At 53.4% G+C, this 14,678-nt stretch overlaps 1 protein-coding gene across 2 annotated transcripts in view; it reads left to right on the top strand.

The window, feature by feature from the left end:
• The window catches only part of CLCN7 (chloride voltage-gated channel 7), a 52,564-nt gene that overhangs the window by 11,300 nt on the left and 26,586 nt on the right, over positions 1–14,678 (top strand). Inside the window, exons 2-5 of one of the 2 annotated variants that reach the window (XM_065411638.1) lie at positions 6,600–6,655; positions 11,010–11,081; positions 11,471–11,536; positions 13,001–13,133. In XM_065411638.1, the coding sequence (XP_065267710.1) occupies positions 6,600–6,655; positions 11,010–11,081; positions 11,471–11,536; positions 13,001–13,133 (327 nt within the window). The remainder of the gene's footprint in view (positions 1–6,599; positions 6,656–11,009; positions 11,082–11,470; positions 11,537–13,000; positions 13,134–14,678) is intronic. The other variant, XM_065411639.1, reaches the window with a different exon arrangement.

Here is a 14,678-nt window from a genome sequence, read left to right as displayed (position 1 = left end):
ACTTAAGCACCAAAACATTTTGAACAAGGCACCTGGTAGGAATATAATTTCTATACTGTATCCTCCTGGTTAGCCAAAAGTACCAATTTTTTTATAAGGACTACATTTGGTTTCAGTTCAGCATGTTTTAATGGTTAACCACCAATAAAAATGCACCTTTCTTTGTTAATTTTCCTAAAGTGCAAATAAGAACATAAGAACGGCCATACTGGGTCAGACCAATGGTCCATCTAGCCCAGAGTCCTGTCTTCTGACAGTGGCCAATGCCAGGTGCCCCAGAGGGAATGAACAGAGTGATATGGTAATCATCAAGTGATCCATCCCCTGTCACCCATTCCCAGCTTCTGGCAAATGAGGCCAGGGACAAAACAAAACAAAATTAAAATTGATGATTTAAATTCAGATTTCCTCCTTGAAGAATGAATCATGATTAAAATGGATTTGACTCAATCTGGTCCTGCAGGTATATAATGAGTAGGAGTATGGACGTCATTTTTACCTCTGTGTATGGCATTGGCCAGACAAATGCTGGAATATTGCTTACAGTCCTGGTGTTTGCATTTTAAAAAAGGTGTTGAAAATTGCAGAGGGTGCAGAAAAGAGCCACAAAAATGATTTAAGGTCTGGAGAAAATGTATTACAGTGAGTGACTTACAGCTCAGTCTGTTTAGTTTATTACCAAAAACCCCTCAAAAAACGGAGCTGGTTGATGATGGTGTGGAAGCACCTTCCTGGGGAGAAAACACCAGGTATTAAAAGGCTCATGCATCTAGTGAAGAAAAACGTACCAAGAACTAATGGCTGGAAGCTGAAGCCAGACAAATTTAGATGGAAATAATGGACACATTTTTAACAGGATGATTAACCATTGGAAGAAACGACCAAGGGAAGTGTCAGATTCTCCATCTTTTGATGTCTTCAGATCAACACTGGATGCTGTTCTGGAAGAGGCTTTAGTCAAACAAGGTCTTGGGCTCAACACTGGGGTAACTGGGTGAAATTCTGTGCCCTGTGACATATAGGAAGTCAGGCTAGATGATCTAATGATCCCTTTTGGCCTTTATCTTGTCATCAAAAGCCTCGACCAGCAATGGAGGTGAGAACTTTTGAAAAAAGGTCACAAACATTTCTTGCCGTGGAAAGTGTTAGGCAACCGAAGTACAGGGGTTGCTGCTGGCTCCCATGACCTGTGTTTTGGAACGCCAAATTGAGTAACCGTTTGAGATGATGTAGGGGAATAAGCTAAAACTGGCTAGTCTTGGCTTCCTCCCCAAGTTTATTAAAATGATTTTGCTTGTGATCAGTGGTGAAGAGGTGACTTCAGGCTTCTTGTTAAGGTATCAAAGGCTTAAACAAATCTAGGCTCAATGACTAGGTGGTACTGGGGTTTGTGTATGTATATGTGTGTGTGTTTGTATATGTGTGTGTATATATGTGTATATAACATATTTTTAATGTATCCTCTTTGCATTCTAGAGATACACAAGCCCAGGGTTGGAGGAGTCAGGGCCTGCAGAGTAAACTCTCCTGGTGTGAAGGAGTGCGCTCCTGTTTCAGGTTAACACTCCAGACCTGGTGCCAGTTGCAGAGGTTGTTTAGATCCAGCCCAGGGCTGGATTAACCTTTTGTGGGCTTGGCACCAAACATATTTGTGGGCCCCCATGGAGGCAATGGAGCATGGCGTGGGGGGGGGGGGAGTGAGGGGCTGGCCAGGGGCATGGCATGGCAGGGGTGGCCCCACTCCACCCAGCCCCGTGTAAGGGCACTATTTACAAACTGGCACACTGTGCCCCTCCCCCCAACTGGCCGAGACTGGCCAGGCTTCTGCATCAGTCCCAGGCGGTTCAGCTAGGGAGACAGGTGGGGCCCCACAGGTGGTGGGAAGCAGAGACTGCCCGGAGCTGGAGGTGCACTGGGGTCTGGCCAGGAGGCAGAGAGAAGATGGAGGGTGGGGCCGGGGGTGGACAGGAGCCCTCGGCCGGCCAGCGGGCAGGCCGAGAGGAGCAAGTGGTGAGCACGGGGGAGCCAGTGGGGTCTCAGGGCACAGTGCAAGCAGAGCAGGCTGGGGCCCCTTCTGAGCATGGGCCTGGCTCCATGGCGCCACTGGCACTATTGTAAACCCGGCACTGATCCAGCCTTGTGAGCCACTGCATTGGTTTGGACTCCAGATGGGCGATTGCTTTGCTCTGTCGATATTAGGATCTCAAGCAGCGCCCTTCGGCGGGGGGGGGAGGTAGGGTAAGTCTACATAGCACACTTGTTCAGGGCAACAGATTCAAGCTAACACTAAAAATAGCAGTGTGGACGCTGCGGCTCGGGCGGAGACTCATGCTAGCCTTGCGGGTGAGGTGGCTAGCTTGAGTCTGTCGATCTGGGCTGGGGGGCTTGCTTCCAGCTGCAGCGTAGATGTGCCCTTAGTGGCTGGCAAGGGAGCCTGAGCGTACAGTCTTGTGATTCTGCTAACGAACTGATTGCATCTTGGTTCCTGTCTGCTTGCAGACATGACCATGCTGCTTGGAGATTGAAGAGAAGGGAGGGGCCTGCTTCTATCTGATAATGTGCATGTTGCGTGGGCAGCACTCTAAACTGACTTCGTCCCCTCCCAAAGCTCGCAGAGAGGAGTGAGTTTCATGGTCTGGGAATCTGAGCACTTTCATGGTAGCTCCTCCCGGAGTGGGTGTGAATGTTAAATGAGTCTGGGGAGGGCTGTGAAGGGAAGCGAGGGTGGCTGTTATGGGAAAGGTAAATTACAGCAGCGGTGGGACAGGTCTGGCCCTAAGTTGGGTCTGACAAAACCAGCGCACAAAGAGCTGTTTGTGAAGTCAGGCAGTGCCACTTTCCCGATGGCCTCTGAAGAGCTCCTCACGCTGTCTCTTTCTGGCCGTGGAGACTCATCGCCTTGCAAGGGACGACTTGACATCTAGCCCTGTGCTTGGTACCAAACCAGCAGGGCTGCAGGATCAGGAGATGTGGAGTCAGTCTGGGTCCTGTTTGAGAACCGGCTCCATTTTGGCCCAATCACACTTGTCTGGATGCCTCTCCCCCTTTGGGCCCTCATCTGCCTCTGCTCCTCTTGCAGCCGCTCACTGTGACCTGGGTGTAAAACGGGCATCGCCGCCTCTGTTCTAAAATGGGATCTTGCATCTCCTCTTCAAATACTTCTGATATAGGCAGGGAGAGCTTGGCCTGAGACCTTCAGAGAAAGAGGAAAGTGACTTGTAGGCCCCTGTTCCTGTAGTCTCTGAACACCTCGCTGTCTCTAATGGAGCTATACACCCAATACCTCCCATTTTACAGCGGGAGAAGGGCCTTCAGTTCCCCATGACTTGATTGCCTGGGCTATTGCAGTGAATCCTTTGAGACGAGTTGGAAGTGGCTGCCTCCCTGCAGTGGCCAGTTGCATGAATGACTAGTACATAATGACTAGTACTAGCCCTTTCCCGGTGACTGCTTCTCTCAATCCAGCCGGAAAGACTGAGAGAGTCCAATATGCCTGCAGGCCCCTGGAGCTGCCTCTCTTCCCGCGTTCCAGAGGCTCCTGGCTGGCACAGGGGATGGCTGTTTCTTTGTTTGTCTTTGGCAGGCCATGCTAGTCTCCTGACCGCAGGGATGGCTCCATCCTATGCTGTTGCTCACAATAGGCCTCTTGGCCCTGCAGGGCCGAGGTGGTCTGTGGAAAGGGGCAGATGTCAGCTCTGGGAAACCTCATTTCCATTAAATGTAAATTAAAATAACTCCAGTGTCCGATTGGCTAGTCGTCGTGTCCCCCGTCCCCCCACCCCCCTGCCAGGGCAGTGCTCCCCTCTGTGGGGCAGTGACACTTCAGATGCCAGGGCAGATGCTTTTTCAGCCCCAGCAAAAACAACGAGGAGTCTGGTGGCACCTTAAAGACTAACAGATTTATTTGGGCATAAGCTTTAGTGGGTAAAAACCTCACTTGTTCACCAACAAAGTATCCGTCCCCCGCTTTGGAGCAGGACGACATGTCTGGTACTGCGTGCTGGGGCCCTTTAACACCGCAGCACCACTGCGGACTAGGTTATAGGCCCAGCCCTTGCTCATGTTGAGTGACTGGAGAAGTGCCCAGAATAGCTCTCAAACTCCTGTATTAGGCAACTCTGCTGACAGTGCTCGGTTCTGGGAACTTGCCCTGCAGAAGAACCGGTCCTCCCAGATCATTCTGTCTGCTGGAGAATGCACTGTGGTTCATCCCCGCCTGGTACGTGTCTAGGCAGCAAAGTGTGGCTGTGACAAATGCTCCCTGAACCTGGCTTTCTGTAGCCACTGTGGGAAACACCTTGTGCAGCTTCGGTTGCGCTCGGTCTGCAGGCTCAGAGCTGTCTCCTGCCTCCAGCTTGCTTGCTTGTTTCTCTGTGTTGCTGTTTGCAAATAGCAGCATGTCCTCCTGGGCCTGAGCGAGCTAAAAGCTTTGGTGGGGATGAGATTAAATAGACTAATATGCTCATTTCCTCTGGCCAGGAGCGGGTCATGTGGAGTAGAGGACAGAGCAAAATGCACAACAGACTATCTGTTTGTTGTTAACTGATCCCTTATTCCAGGCCAGGAAATAATTATTTCCTGATCATGACCAGAGGGTGTTCCCTGCAGTGCAGCAGCAGATTTTGCCCAGGCAGGCAGGTGTGTTTAGTTATCGCAGTCCTGAGCTATGTAATGCCATTGAATTAGGGAAATCTTTGGGTGAGGTGAGACGTGAGCTGCGGTATCGGTGCCAGCATTCAGGAGGGAGGGAAGGTGGATTTGGGGAGCGATCGGTTAACAGCCAGTCTCTCCAAAGTAACTCGGAGCCACGAGGCACAAGCAGGTTTCACGTGGCTGTGGCACTTCCTCATTGGAGAGCCCCAGCGCACTGAACAATGCGCGGTAGAAAGGCCTGTCTCTCCATGGTGACTGGGGGTGAGGCGTGCATCGTTGGAGCGGCCCTCCCAGCAGGGAAATGTGCAGGGCAGGGCTGCACCTGGGGTTGTGTGATGCATGGGGAGAAAAGCCTCTTGTGCAGTGTCCGGTGAGCTGGCCCCAGTACACTGGGCCAGCTCAGTGCAGCACAGGGGTGCTGCTTTGGCGCAGCTGATGCGAGGTGTCCCCCAAAGCAGGCAGAGAGTAGAGCCTCCTGCCTGGCTGGAGCTGGCTGAAGCCTCAGGTGACAGCTCCTATTGCCTGAGCTCCAGGGAAAGGAGATGGAGGTGGCATAGCTCCAGCATCCCTCCCTTGTGCTGCTCCTGCCTCTGTTCTCTAGGGGGGCTGCTGGATTTACCCTGGGATTTAACCAGGACGTCTCCAAGTCTGAATGGCTGCAAAGGGCCTTGCAGTCTTGCTGGGAGTGGAACAAGGGGTGTCCAGCCCCGTACAGAGTAAAGAGCAACTCCCAGCTTCTCTCCCTGTGCTTGGGCAGCATCCTGGCAGTGGTGTGGGGTAGGAGACTGGCTGCAATAGGTGAATGAAAGGTAGGATGGAGGGAGAGGCCCTGGCTAAGATCAGCCCCTTTGTGCTGGGCTCTAGGTACCATGAGAGAGACAGACAGACGGCCCCTAACTCTCTGGGCCTCACCGGCTGGCTGGTGGGTTGGTTGCCGCCAATGGCAGCATGCTCTTTTCTGCTCCATGAGGCAGGCCGAGAGCTCACTAGTAAGAAGCGTGCACAGGGGCTAACCCCTCCCGGCCTCGGAGAGACCCTTTCACAGCATGATACGGTGCAGTGTAAAATTGAACGCCCCCTGCTGCAGCAAGTGGGCCATTTCCAGCTCTGGGCTCGTCTGCAGAGCTTTATCCATGATGCAAGAAAATGACCCAAAAGCAGCTCAGGTGTTCCTCCAACAAACACAGCCGAGGAGCATTTGGCTTGTGGAGGGGAGTAATTTATCCAGCCTTTTGCAAGGTAGACTGTTAATACTATTAATAACAGCTGCTGACAGGGCTTCAAATTGCCTCCTGGGCCTGTCATCGCTGGCTAAGTGAGCCTAGCCCTGGGACAACCAAACTTTGCCCACCAGAGGGTTGCAACCAACTTGCCTAAACCAGAGCAGGTTGCAGCTGCCATGTGGTCACTTTGTGGCAAGTCCAGAACCTGGTGTACCAACTTCCATCTTGACTGGCGTGGCTTCTGCATTACAAACTAGTGGCCCCTGTCAGCATCGAACTCCATGGGTTGCATTAGGCCTGGCTCCTGCATTTGGCCACTGTTGGCCTAGAGCACGGGATGCCCTGGCCTGGAAGGAAGCTATTCCCATGTGCTGCAGCAAGTACAACAGGGTGAGTCTGCATGAGGAGATCCTGGGCTGCTGACAGGGCAGGCAGAGCACAGCCACACCTGGCAAGGGGAGCCTGACCAATGCAGGCAGCGTATGAGAAGAGAGAGGGAGAGTGCCCCAGCTGGGCTGAGTGCAGCATGAACTTGAGGGCAGGCAGCTGTCAATCTCACTTCCCTCCTGCCCTGCCCCCCCTTGCGTATCAGAGTCAGGAGGGCAAAGCGGGGGCACCCAGATGTCTCCCTTCTAGTGTCGGGGCTTGCTAACCTGCGGCCATGTGGAATATTTGTGCATTGATCTAGTTTTCCATTCTCCTCTCAGATCACCCATTCACCCTTTCTGCGCCTCGGGCAGCTGAGCAGTGTGGATCTCGACGATGATGTCCGCGAACTGGTGAGTGGCACAGAAAGGAGCAAACGTTACTCTGACCGTTCCCCTTCTTGGTAACCAAGGCCAGGCTGCAGCAGATGGCTCCTCGCAAAGCATCAGCATGGGCCTCAGGAGGCAAACCCACTGCCAAGGGTCTGTCTTTCCATTAGAAGTCTGCCTAACTTCTTCTAACTTGCCCATCTTCCTCTTCCCCACCAAATCCAGCTGCCTACTTCTGCCTGGAAACTATCATGTGTGAGCCCCTGCCCCAGGAGGCGCCTCTTGGAAAACTTGGGGTCAGCGGATGACGTGTCTTGGAGAAATTAGTCTGTCTTTAAGACTCACTCCCTCCCTCCCTGCCCATACCCCCTCTGAGCTCCCACGTGGCCACAGCCGGTGCTCCGGGCTCTGTTTGGAGCACTAACTCGACGGGTACGCGTAATGGGGGAGGGGGTGTCCCAAAGAAGGGCATGGAAGTTGCACTTGGTGCCCGTGCGTGGCATTGCCGAGTTGGACCGAACGGCGAGCACAGCCACGTGGGAGAGCAGCTCACGGCGGGTCAGTGAGCACCCGAGGCTGGAGCTCCAATCCGGCTCCATGAAAAACTCGCTTTCGCTGTCTGACCCAGATCTCGGGATTGTAGGGCTGCTGCTGGACAGGCCACTCGCCTGCCGTGCTGTCACCCTCCCACCCCCACGTGGGCAGCTTCCTGCACTCACCTCTCACACTCGCTAACCTCCCCATTCCCCGCTGCTGAGCCCTGGTCTTGTGCTCTCTTCAGTGTGTCCTTGCGGCTCTGACCCCACGCAAGAGACACAGGCAAGAGACACATCCTCTGGCTCAGAGCATCCCCCGGGTGTGTACACAGAAGGTCCCTTCCGTAGGTGGATTTCCCTCTTCCCCCACACATGTACTCTCCATGTGGAAGGGGGTGTTCAGCTATCTGCTGACGCCTGGCCCTACCGACCTGTTAGTCTGGAAACTGGGGTCCATGTGGAGGGCAGGGGATGGGCACTGGGTGCCAGGATTGGGCTTTGGGGCCCATTGTGCTGGGGGGATGCTCTGTGTGACTGGATTCTCGTGGAAAATTCCTGCCCCCGGCTTCACCTTTGTGAGGGGCTGATCCTGGGCCTGGGGGTGGAAATCCGATTCAGAACGTACCCTGCTAATGGGAAAACAGCCCTCTGGGTACAAGAGGCGCCCGAGCCCTGGCTGGGAGGCCGCGGTCTGTCCAAGCCCCTCTGGGATCACAGTTATTATGTCTCCTCTCAGAGCAGTGCGTGCTCGCCTGGTTTCCCTTCCCCTCTCACATCCTGTATCTGACTTTCGCCTTCCTCAGCTCCTGGGCTTCTCCCTCCATTTCCGTTGGGTTGCTGTTTGTTTGTGTTACGGTGGCCCCAAACGGGGTCCCGCACAGACACCATGGGACTGGGGGCTCTGCCTGAAGAGTGGACAGGCTGAGCGGGCGCTGAGCGGTCATTCATTTCTGGCAGGTGTAACCCTATGTGGTGGGAGAAGTCCTGTCACCAGTGGCTGAATCTCTATTCTCCAGATGGGTTCTGCTCGCGCGCGCTCGCTCTCTCTCTCTCTCTCTCTCTCACCAGTCAGATCCCATGGGTCAGAGAAGTGTCCCCCATTCTCCACCCCTTCATGAGCTGCCCCCAAGCCCCTCCGGAACCTCACATACCCCAGAGGGTGGGGCTGGCCCTCAGGGAGATTGATCTAGAGTAACCCTTACACCATTTCACGTGGCACCTCTGAGTGGGAGCCACCGTCAGCAGGCCTGGGGAGCAGGAGTGGGTGGATTGTGGTCACACTGCTGCTGGAGCCTGAAGTGCCTCTAGACTCGCTGGCATTCAGGTTTGCTGAGCTACAGTGATCTGACACTCAAAACCCTTTTATCTTTCTAGCTGCAGTGGTCTGAACTAGGACACACGTTCTGTCTTCGCTTGTGACTCATAGCCATTCTCTTGTCCTGTAGCAGGGCCTTGGTTGCTCTCTTATTAGTTGTATTGCTGGTCCTCACCTGACATCAGGGCCCAGTTGTGCTAGGTACTGTACCAACACCCCAGCCCTGTCCCTGCCCGGCAGCGCTTGCAAACTCACTAGAGGCAGGATACAAGTGAATGTAACAAATGGGGCGGGCAGGAGGATCAGGGTAACAGAGCTACGATTCCCCTATTAGGTAACAATTTCTTGCTCTCTACAGCCCCGTGCTCCCAGCTGGGTGCTCTGCAAGAATTTGTAGGGCCAAGGACAACAGCGGAGCACTGGTAAATGGACCCCACCCCTTCCCTACGCACGCAGTCGCTGTATCAACTAGCTCAACGAAGGCTGTGCTCCCTGCTCCTGCAGGGAAGGGGGAGGGGTGATGATATTCTCAAGATCTACGACTGGATCATAGTTCTTGATTGTTCTCTTAAAGCCCTTTTCCTCTCGGTGTCTGTCTGTGCAGTGCCACAGGCCCCTAGGCCATGCGCTGGCATGCTAGGGGAGACCTCACAAAGCCTGTTTGAGCCAATGTAGCCAACTGTCATGACTATCACAACTCCTGTGGTATTGGGTGGTTTTCTTCAAGCTCCAGCTCCTGGGGTCATGTGAATACATGAGACTCTCATCTCTCTTTTTAGAAAGAATTTTAGCTCTCATTGTCTTTCAAAGAAAAGCTTTAAAATGTGACCCCCCTCTCAAGGATCTAGCACCTGAAGGCAAGTAAAAAGACCCCCACACTTCTTAATCTTAATGGCTCATGATTCTTAAGCCAATCTCACGATTTTGGGGGCCTGATACCGGATTTTTAATGTTCAGGGTTGGTGATGTAGTTGAGGACAGTAGGACAGAAATTTCTGTGGAGCTTGGTGCTTCTTGGTGCTTTCCTGCCTGACTTTTCTCCAAACCCTCTGAAGCAAATGGAGTTCCAGCATCTGCTCCCGAATCCCGCCAGATCTCAGTGCCTGGGAACAATGACCATTTCCATGAAAACGGCTTTGCACGCTGTTGGTAACTTGCCAGGGGTGTCTTGGAGTCCTTGGAAGCGTATCATCCGGCTGCTCTGTTTCCTCTTGTTCCCCAGCTAAAGCAGATCTCCCCTTCCCATTGGGCACTCTAATTGGGAGCCTGCTTTGCTCCGAGGTGGAGGGAGAATTTCCTTGCCCTGGGAATGTGCCTGCCCTGTGCCAAACGTCACCAGTGACCCCTCCAGCCTTTGCTCGCTGCTGAGCATAAGTATCTCAGGCGAAGGTCTCGGTCACTGAGACCTGAACAAACGATGACGATAAAGGCTTGAACTGTTCCTAAGAAACACTCCCGAGGGACCAGGTCATCTGGTCCGCAGGCTGGAGGTCTTAGAGTATCAATTGCTATGAATGTGTAGCTATAATAGTGCAGCTCCCTTATCACCTCCCTATTCTGGGCAAGGGAACATGTTGGAGTAGCTGTAGCACCTCCACGTCCAATGTGCCGCCCTTCCCAGCGTGCTGGGGCTGGGGCTGGCGGCGCTGTACAGAGGAGGGAGTGCCCTTCCCTGCCACAGGGCGTCCAGCCTCGAATCTCGCCGCACCAGGGCTGGCTTTGGTGCTGAGCATTTGAAAAGCTCCCCCTCTGCCTTCCTGGGTTAAGGACGTCTCATTACGGAGTTGCCTTGCTACCGAGGGATTTAACTCACTTTTCCCCTGTACTTAATGGGCAACTGGGGGAAGGTACAGCAGGGGTCCCCCTCTGCCTGATGAATTGAGCAATAAAAGCTGTCAGCACACCCGTCCTGGGGGGTGTTTCTGGCTGTGGCGTCGAGGCCGTTCCCATAGCTCCGTGGGCAGAGTCGTGTTGGTATTGGTACGCTCATGCTGAGCCAGTCCCGTCCTCTTTAGTTCTGCAGGAAATCCCCCGGGATCAGACAGCATCCGCGCTGCGTTCCCAGCTCTCTGCGCAGGACTCTCAGTGCCTGAGGCAGTGGTGTGTCCTGCTTCATTAAGTAGACTCTGTTTATAGCCAATCAAAGTCAACAGCTGTAAAGAGGCTGCTTCATGGTGCCATCTAGGACGCTGGTGCGAACAGCCAGAGCAGACGCTGTCCTACCCCTGTCTCTGCCTAAAGCCCCTGGCAGTGAACAAACCCCCCTGTTGTCTTTGTGAAAAGCTTCCTGGCAGAAGCTGATAGCGGGAACTGCGTGGAAGCAGGCGATGCGACCTGTTGATGCCGTCAGCAACCTGTTGATGCGTGCTGCGAGTGCCCTGGCCGGTCCCTGGGAAGAGTAGCTGAGCGCTGCTGCTATTGGCTGGGGCTGGAACTTGGGAGTAGCTGCTGCAAATGACAAACTCCAGCAGCCCTGCTTTGGGGCAGTGTTTTGGCTGATCTAACGCCTGATCTTTGCCTCCCCCAGGAAACGGAGGCCACTAACCAGTTTCCCAGTGAGATTCCTCACAATGAGAAGCTGCTCTCGCTCAAGTATGAGGTAGGCACCCCAGGTGATGTCTATTTAGTTGGGATTAGAAGATTCTGGTTCAAACTGATTTGAAAACTGGTGGCGCTCAAGCCAACGAACGAGTGGCGCTGGGTGTGGGAGGAGGCAGTGGGGTTGAGGGGTTATAACCTGGTGTGTGGAAAACCTCAGCACCGAGGCTGTTCTGGTGCTGCAGGGCAGGAAAGTCCCTGCGGGACACCAGTCTCCAGAGTAATCTGTGGGGTTCCAGACAGCAGGGGGAGGTTTCAGCGGAGAAGAGTGCTGGGACTGGGGGCATGAGCACAGTGCAGGTGAAGTAGTTTTCATTGGGAAGGGGCGGAGCAGAGCTGAATCCCCTGCTGTGTTACCCAGTGAAAGCATTTCCCTCTCCCTGAATCTAGAGTCTGGACTACGACAACTGCGAAAACCAGCTGTTCTTGGAGGAGGAGAGGCGGATCAACCACACGGTGAGTCTGGCTGTGCCCACAGCACCGGCCTGTCAGCCCAAACCCTGCTGAGACTCCAGCCACCCCTGTGGAAACTGGTCAAATGTCACTGCGGGCCGAGGGTCCGAGATGTGGCTTCTCAGCAGCATAACCCATTGCTTCTGGGAACCGCTGGCCCCCCAGAGGAGAGACTCTGCTCACTTAGTTTATGAGCCCACTCCTCTACGTTTGGGGCCACTTCTAGCTGAGCCAGTGAGTAATAGTGACCATGGCCTAATTAATGCCAGTTTGCTTGGGGGAGACCTGGCATGGGACCCTCTGTCAGCAAGGGGGATTTTAAGGAAGGAAGCTGATCCAAAGGCCCTAACATCCAAAGTGATGATAAATTCTGCAGTCACTGTGCGGGGACGCTACCATTGCCGTCCCAGAAGGCGACTCCCCCTAACAAAAATGAAAGCAGGAAGGCCAGGTAGTGTGGCTAAATGCCTCAAGATCCAAACCAGGTCTCCTCCCAGACAAGACTAAACCAACAGGAAGGAGCATGCACCATGGCTGGTGATGTGTGAGGAGGCCTAAGGGCATTGGAAGAGCAAATAACCAAACAGGGAAGAACAAGAAGAAAGTCTTTAAGTACTTCAGCAAGGAAACCTGCCAGACTGGGCGGAGGTCTGCTGGACCCCTGGGGAGTAACAGGAGTAAGGATAAGGGCACTGCAGAAAGGCAAAACCACTTCTTTGCATCAGCCTCCACCACAGAGGATGTTGAGGAGATAAGTGTCAAAACAGGATGCGCTATGGTACCGACTGATAAGTAGGGCGCAGGGCTGCAGAGTAGCTCCTGCCCGCACTCCTAGGGAAGACACTCTCTCAACCTTCTGGCCATCTTAGAAATGGAGCGGGATAGAAACTATGATGATGCTGTTACATGAGTTGATGGTACATCCTTAGAAACATCCTGTGCAGGAACGCAGTTCTAAGCCTGTAAGCGAAGGGGCTGGAGTGTCGACTCTTTAGCTCAAACATCCAAGGAACGCTTGCGAGAGAAAAAGTCTTTGTTAATACCAGTTTAGTGAACACAGACAGTTTTCAACTGTCTGAATGAAAATCCTTTCTCCTTCAGTGAATTGGGTGTATCCTACCAGCTGTCACCAGACTGCCAGGAAAAAGAGTAGAACAGACCAGAGCTTGTAATGTTCAAAAGAATAAATAAAACCCTTCCAGGCTGTAATTGTCCAGTATCAGAAGAGGGCATGTATCTGATCAGCTTTTCTCTGGGAGCTGCCCTGCCCTGAGTACTTTGTGCAGAACTAAATCACTATGGGAACGGCACTGCCGAGTAAGTCACGTTTCTTGGGGAAGGGGTGTGTGTGTTAAGGTGCGTGACACCATCCTTCACCCTGTGGGTGCATTTGGATAGCTAGAGCGTGCTGTGCTCAGGAGCAGCTGAGGTCCTGGGGTATAGGAGTCTGATCTCTGTCTCTCACAGGCGTTCCGAACGGTGGAGATCAAGCGCTGGGTCATCTGTGCCATGATCGGGATTCTCACTGGCCTCGTCGCCTGCTTCATCGACATCGTGGTGGAGAAACTGGCTGGGCTGAAGTTCAGAGTGGTGAAAGACAGTATCCTTCGGCTGTGCCGCAGCTGGGGGAGCGAGTGACGTGGGGGCAGGTGCGGACAGGGTATTGCAGTGCTCTCTGGGCGATGGAACAAGAGGTCATCAGCACAGAAGTGAGCAGAGGAATTTACCCACCAGGGAACTCCCAAAGGAAATGTCTGTGTAGGGTCGGGTGCATGTGTGTTGGCACTGAGTGAACTAACCCTGCAAGAACTCTGTCCATGGAGTAAGCTGAATCTTTGGTTAGATCTGTGAATGCCCTGGGCCAAGAGTAGTGGGTGCACTTGTGATCCGTGTCTGGAGGGGAGGTTTGATCTCACAGTGGCCGTACCATAAGGAGCCCAGCATGCTGTGAGTCCTGGCTCATTAGCGCCCGAGAAGCGAGGTTTCCCATAGCAGACAGGCCTGCTGAGGGGCTCCCAACCCTGATTGGATTCTGTCAGAGGCAGAGATGTGCCTGACAGAATCATGTGATTGATTCCTGGCTGCTACCTGGAGAGTAAGGATGGGTCAAGTCTGTTACTCCCTCGGAGTAGATAATCCAGCCTACCCTGGGTACCTTTCAGATGTTCTACACAATTGATTCCTATCATGTTTGCTGCTTACTAAAGTGATTCATGGTCAGAGAGCAGTTCTGCAAAATGGCAGCCCCTCGCTCTGCAGACCAGCCCCGTGTGCTCAGCGCTGGCGCTGCCGCGCTATTGACTGAAATACGTGTCCACTTAGAGCTGGCTGACATCTTTCAGACGTCCAAAAACCGGAGCTATTTCAATTTAAAAACTGTGCCAGCATTCTTCACCCCGCGGTCTTCTGTCCCTGGTCGGGGGAGCAGGGAGAACTGCGGCCTAACTGACCTCACGCATCTTCAACAGAGTAGTGTAATATCCAGTTACCTAACCCGTGGCAGGCCATGGCTACTCATCGGTTTGTGAGCGCTTCCAGGCAGGGACTGCCTCTTTTCTGTCCTTATGGCACCCAGCACTGTGGGCTGCCCCATCTCAGTTGGGCCCTCCAGGAGTTGTTGTAGCAGCTACTTGGAGAAGCAGGCAGATCCACTCTGGGATTCTTCAGGATGAAAGTTGCTATATAACGTGGTCTAAACACTTTGAGAAGGCAAGAACCCAGTTCGACTCTCCGCTCCCTCGAGAGCAGGCCCTGGCAGTTAGGGAAAACCTTCTCGTTCAGATAGAACAAATTGGCTGGTGGGTCGTTGAGAGCATAAACAAGGAGTCCCACCACGGCCTTGTTAGTGACTTTGCATAGTCACACTGTACTTCAGCTATTGTCCGGGCCCCGCACCGGTGCATCGTGGTCTCTCGCTTTGCCCTTAAAGTGAAGAGCTAAAATCAGCCTGAATCGGAGATATCCCAGTCCCTTTTGGTGCAACACCCTGTAATGCCAGAGCTCAAGCATCTGGCTCCCTGCGCTGCTCAGCTGGGGAGAAGCTGCCCGGCGGAGGGGAGAGCTCAGGAATTAGCACTAGTGAAAATACAGCAGAAACACACCAGCCAAGTCACCTGCTTTCTGTATTGAAAGCTCCTTCTCCAGG

Source organism: Emys orbicularis, chromosome 10 (genome assembly GCF_028017835.1).
Source record: "Emys orbicularis isolate rEmyOrb1 chromosome 10, rEmyOrb1.hap1, whole genome shotgun sequence".
In the NCBI taxonomy this organism is placed as follows: domain Eukaryota; kingdom Metazoa; phylum Chordata; order Testudines; family Emydidae; genus Emys; species Emys orbicularis.
This window is presented reverse-complemented; position numbering and strand designations above follow the sequence as displayed.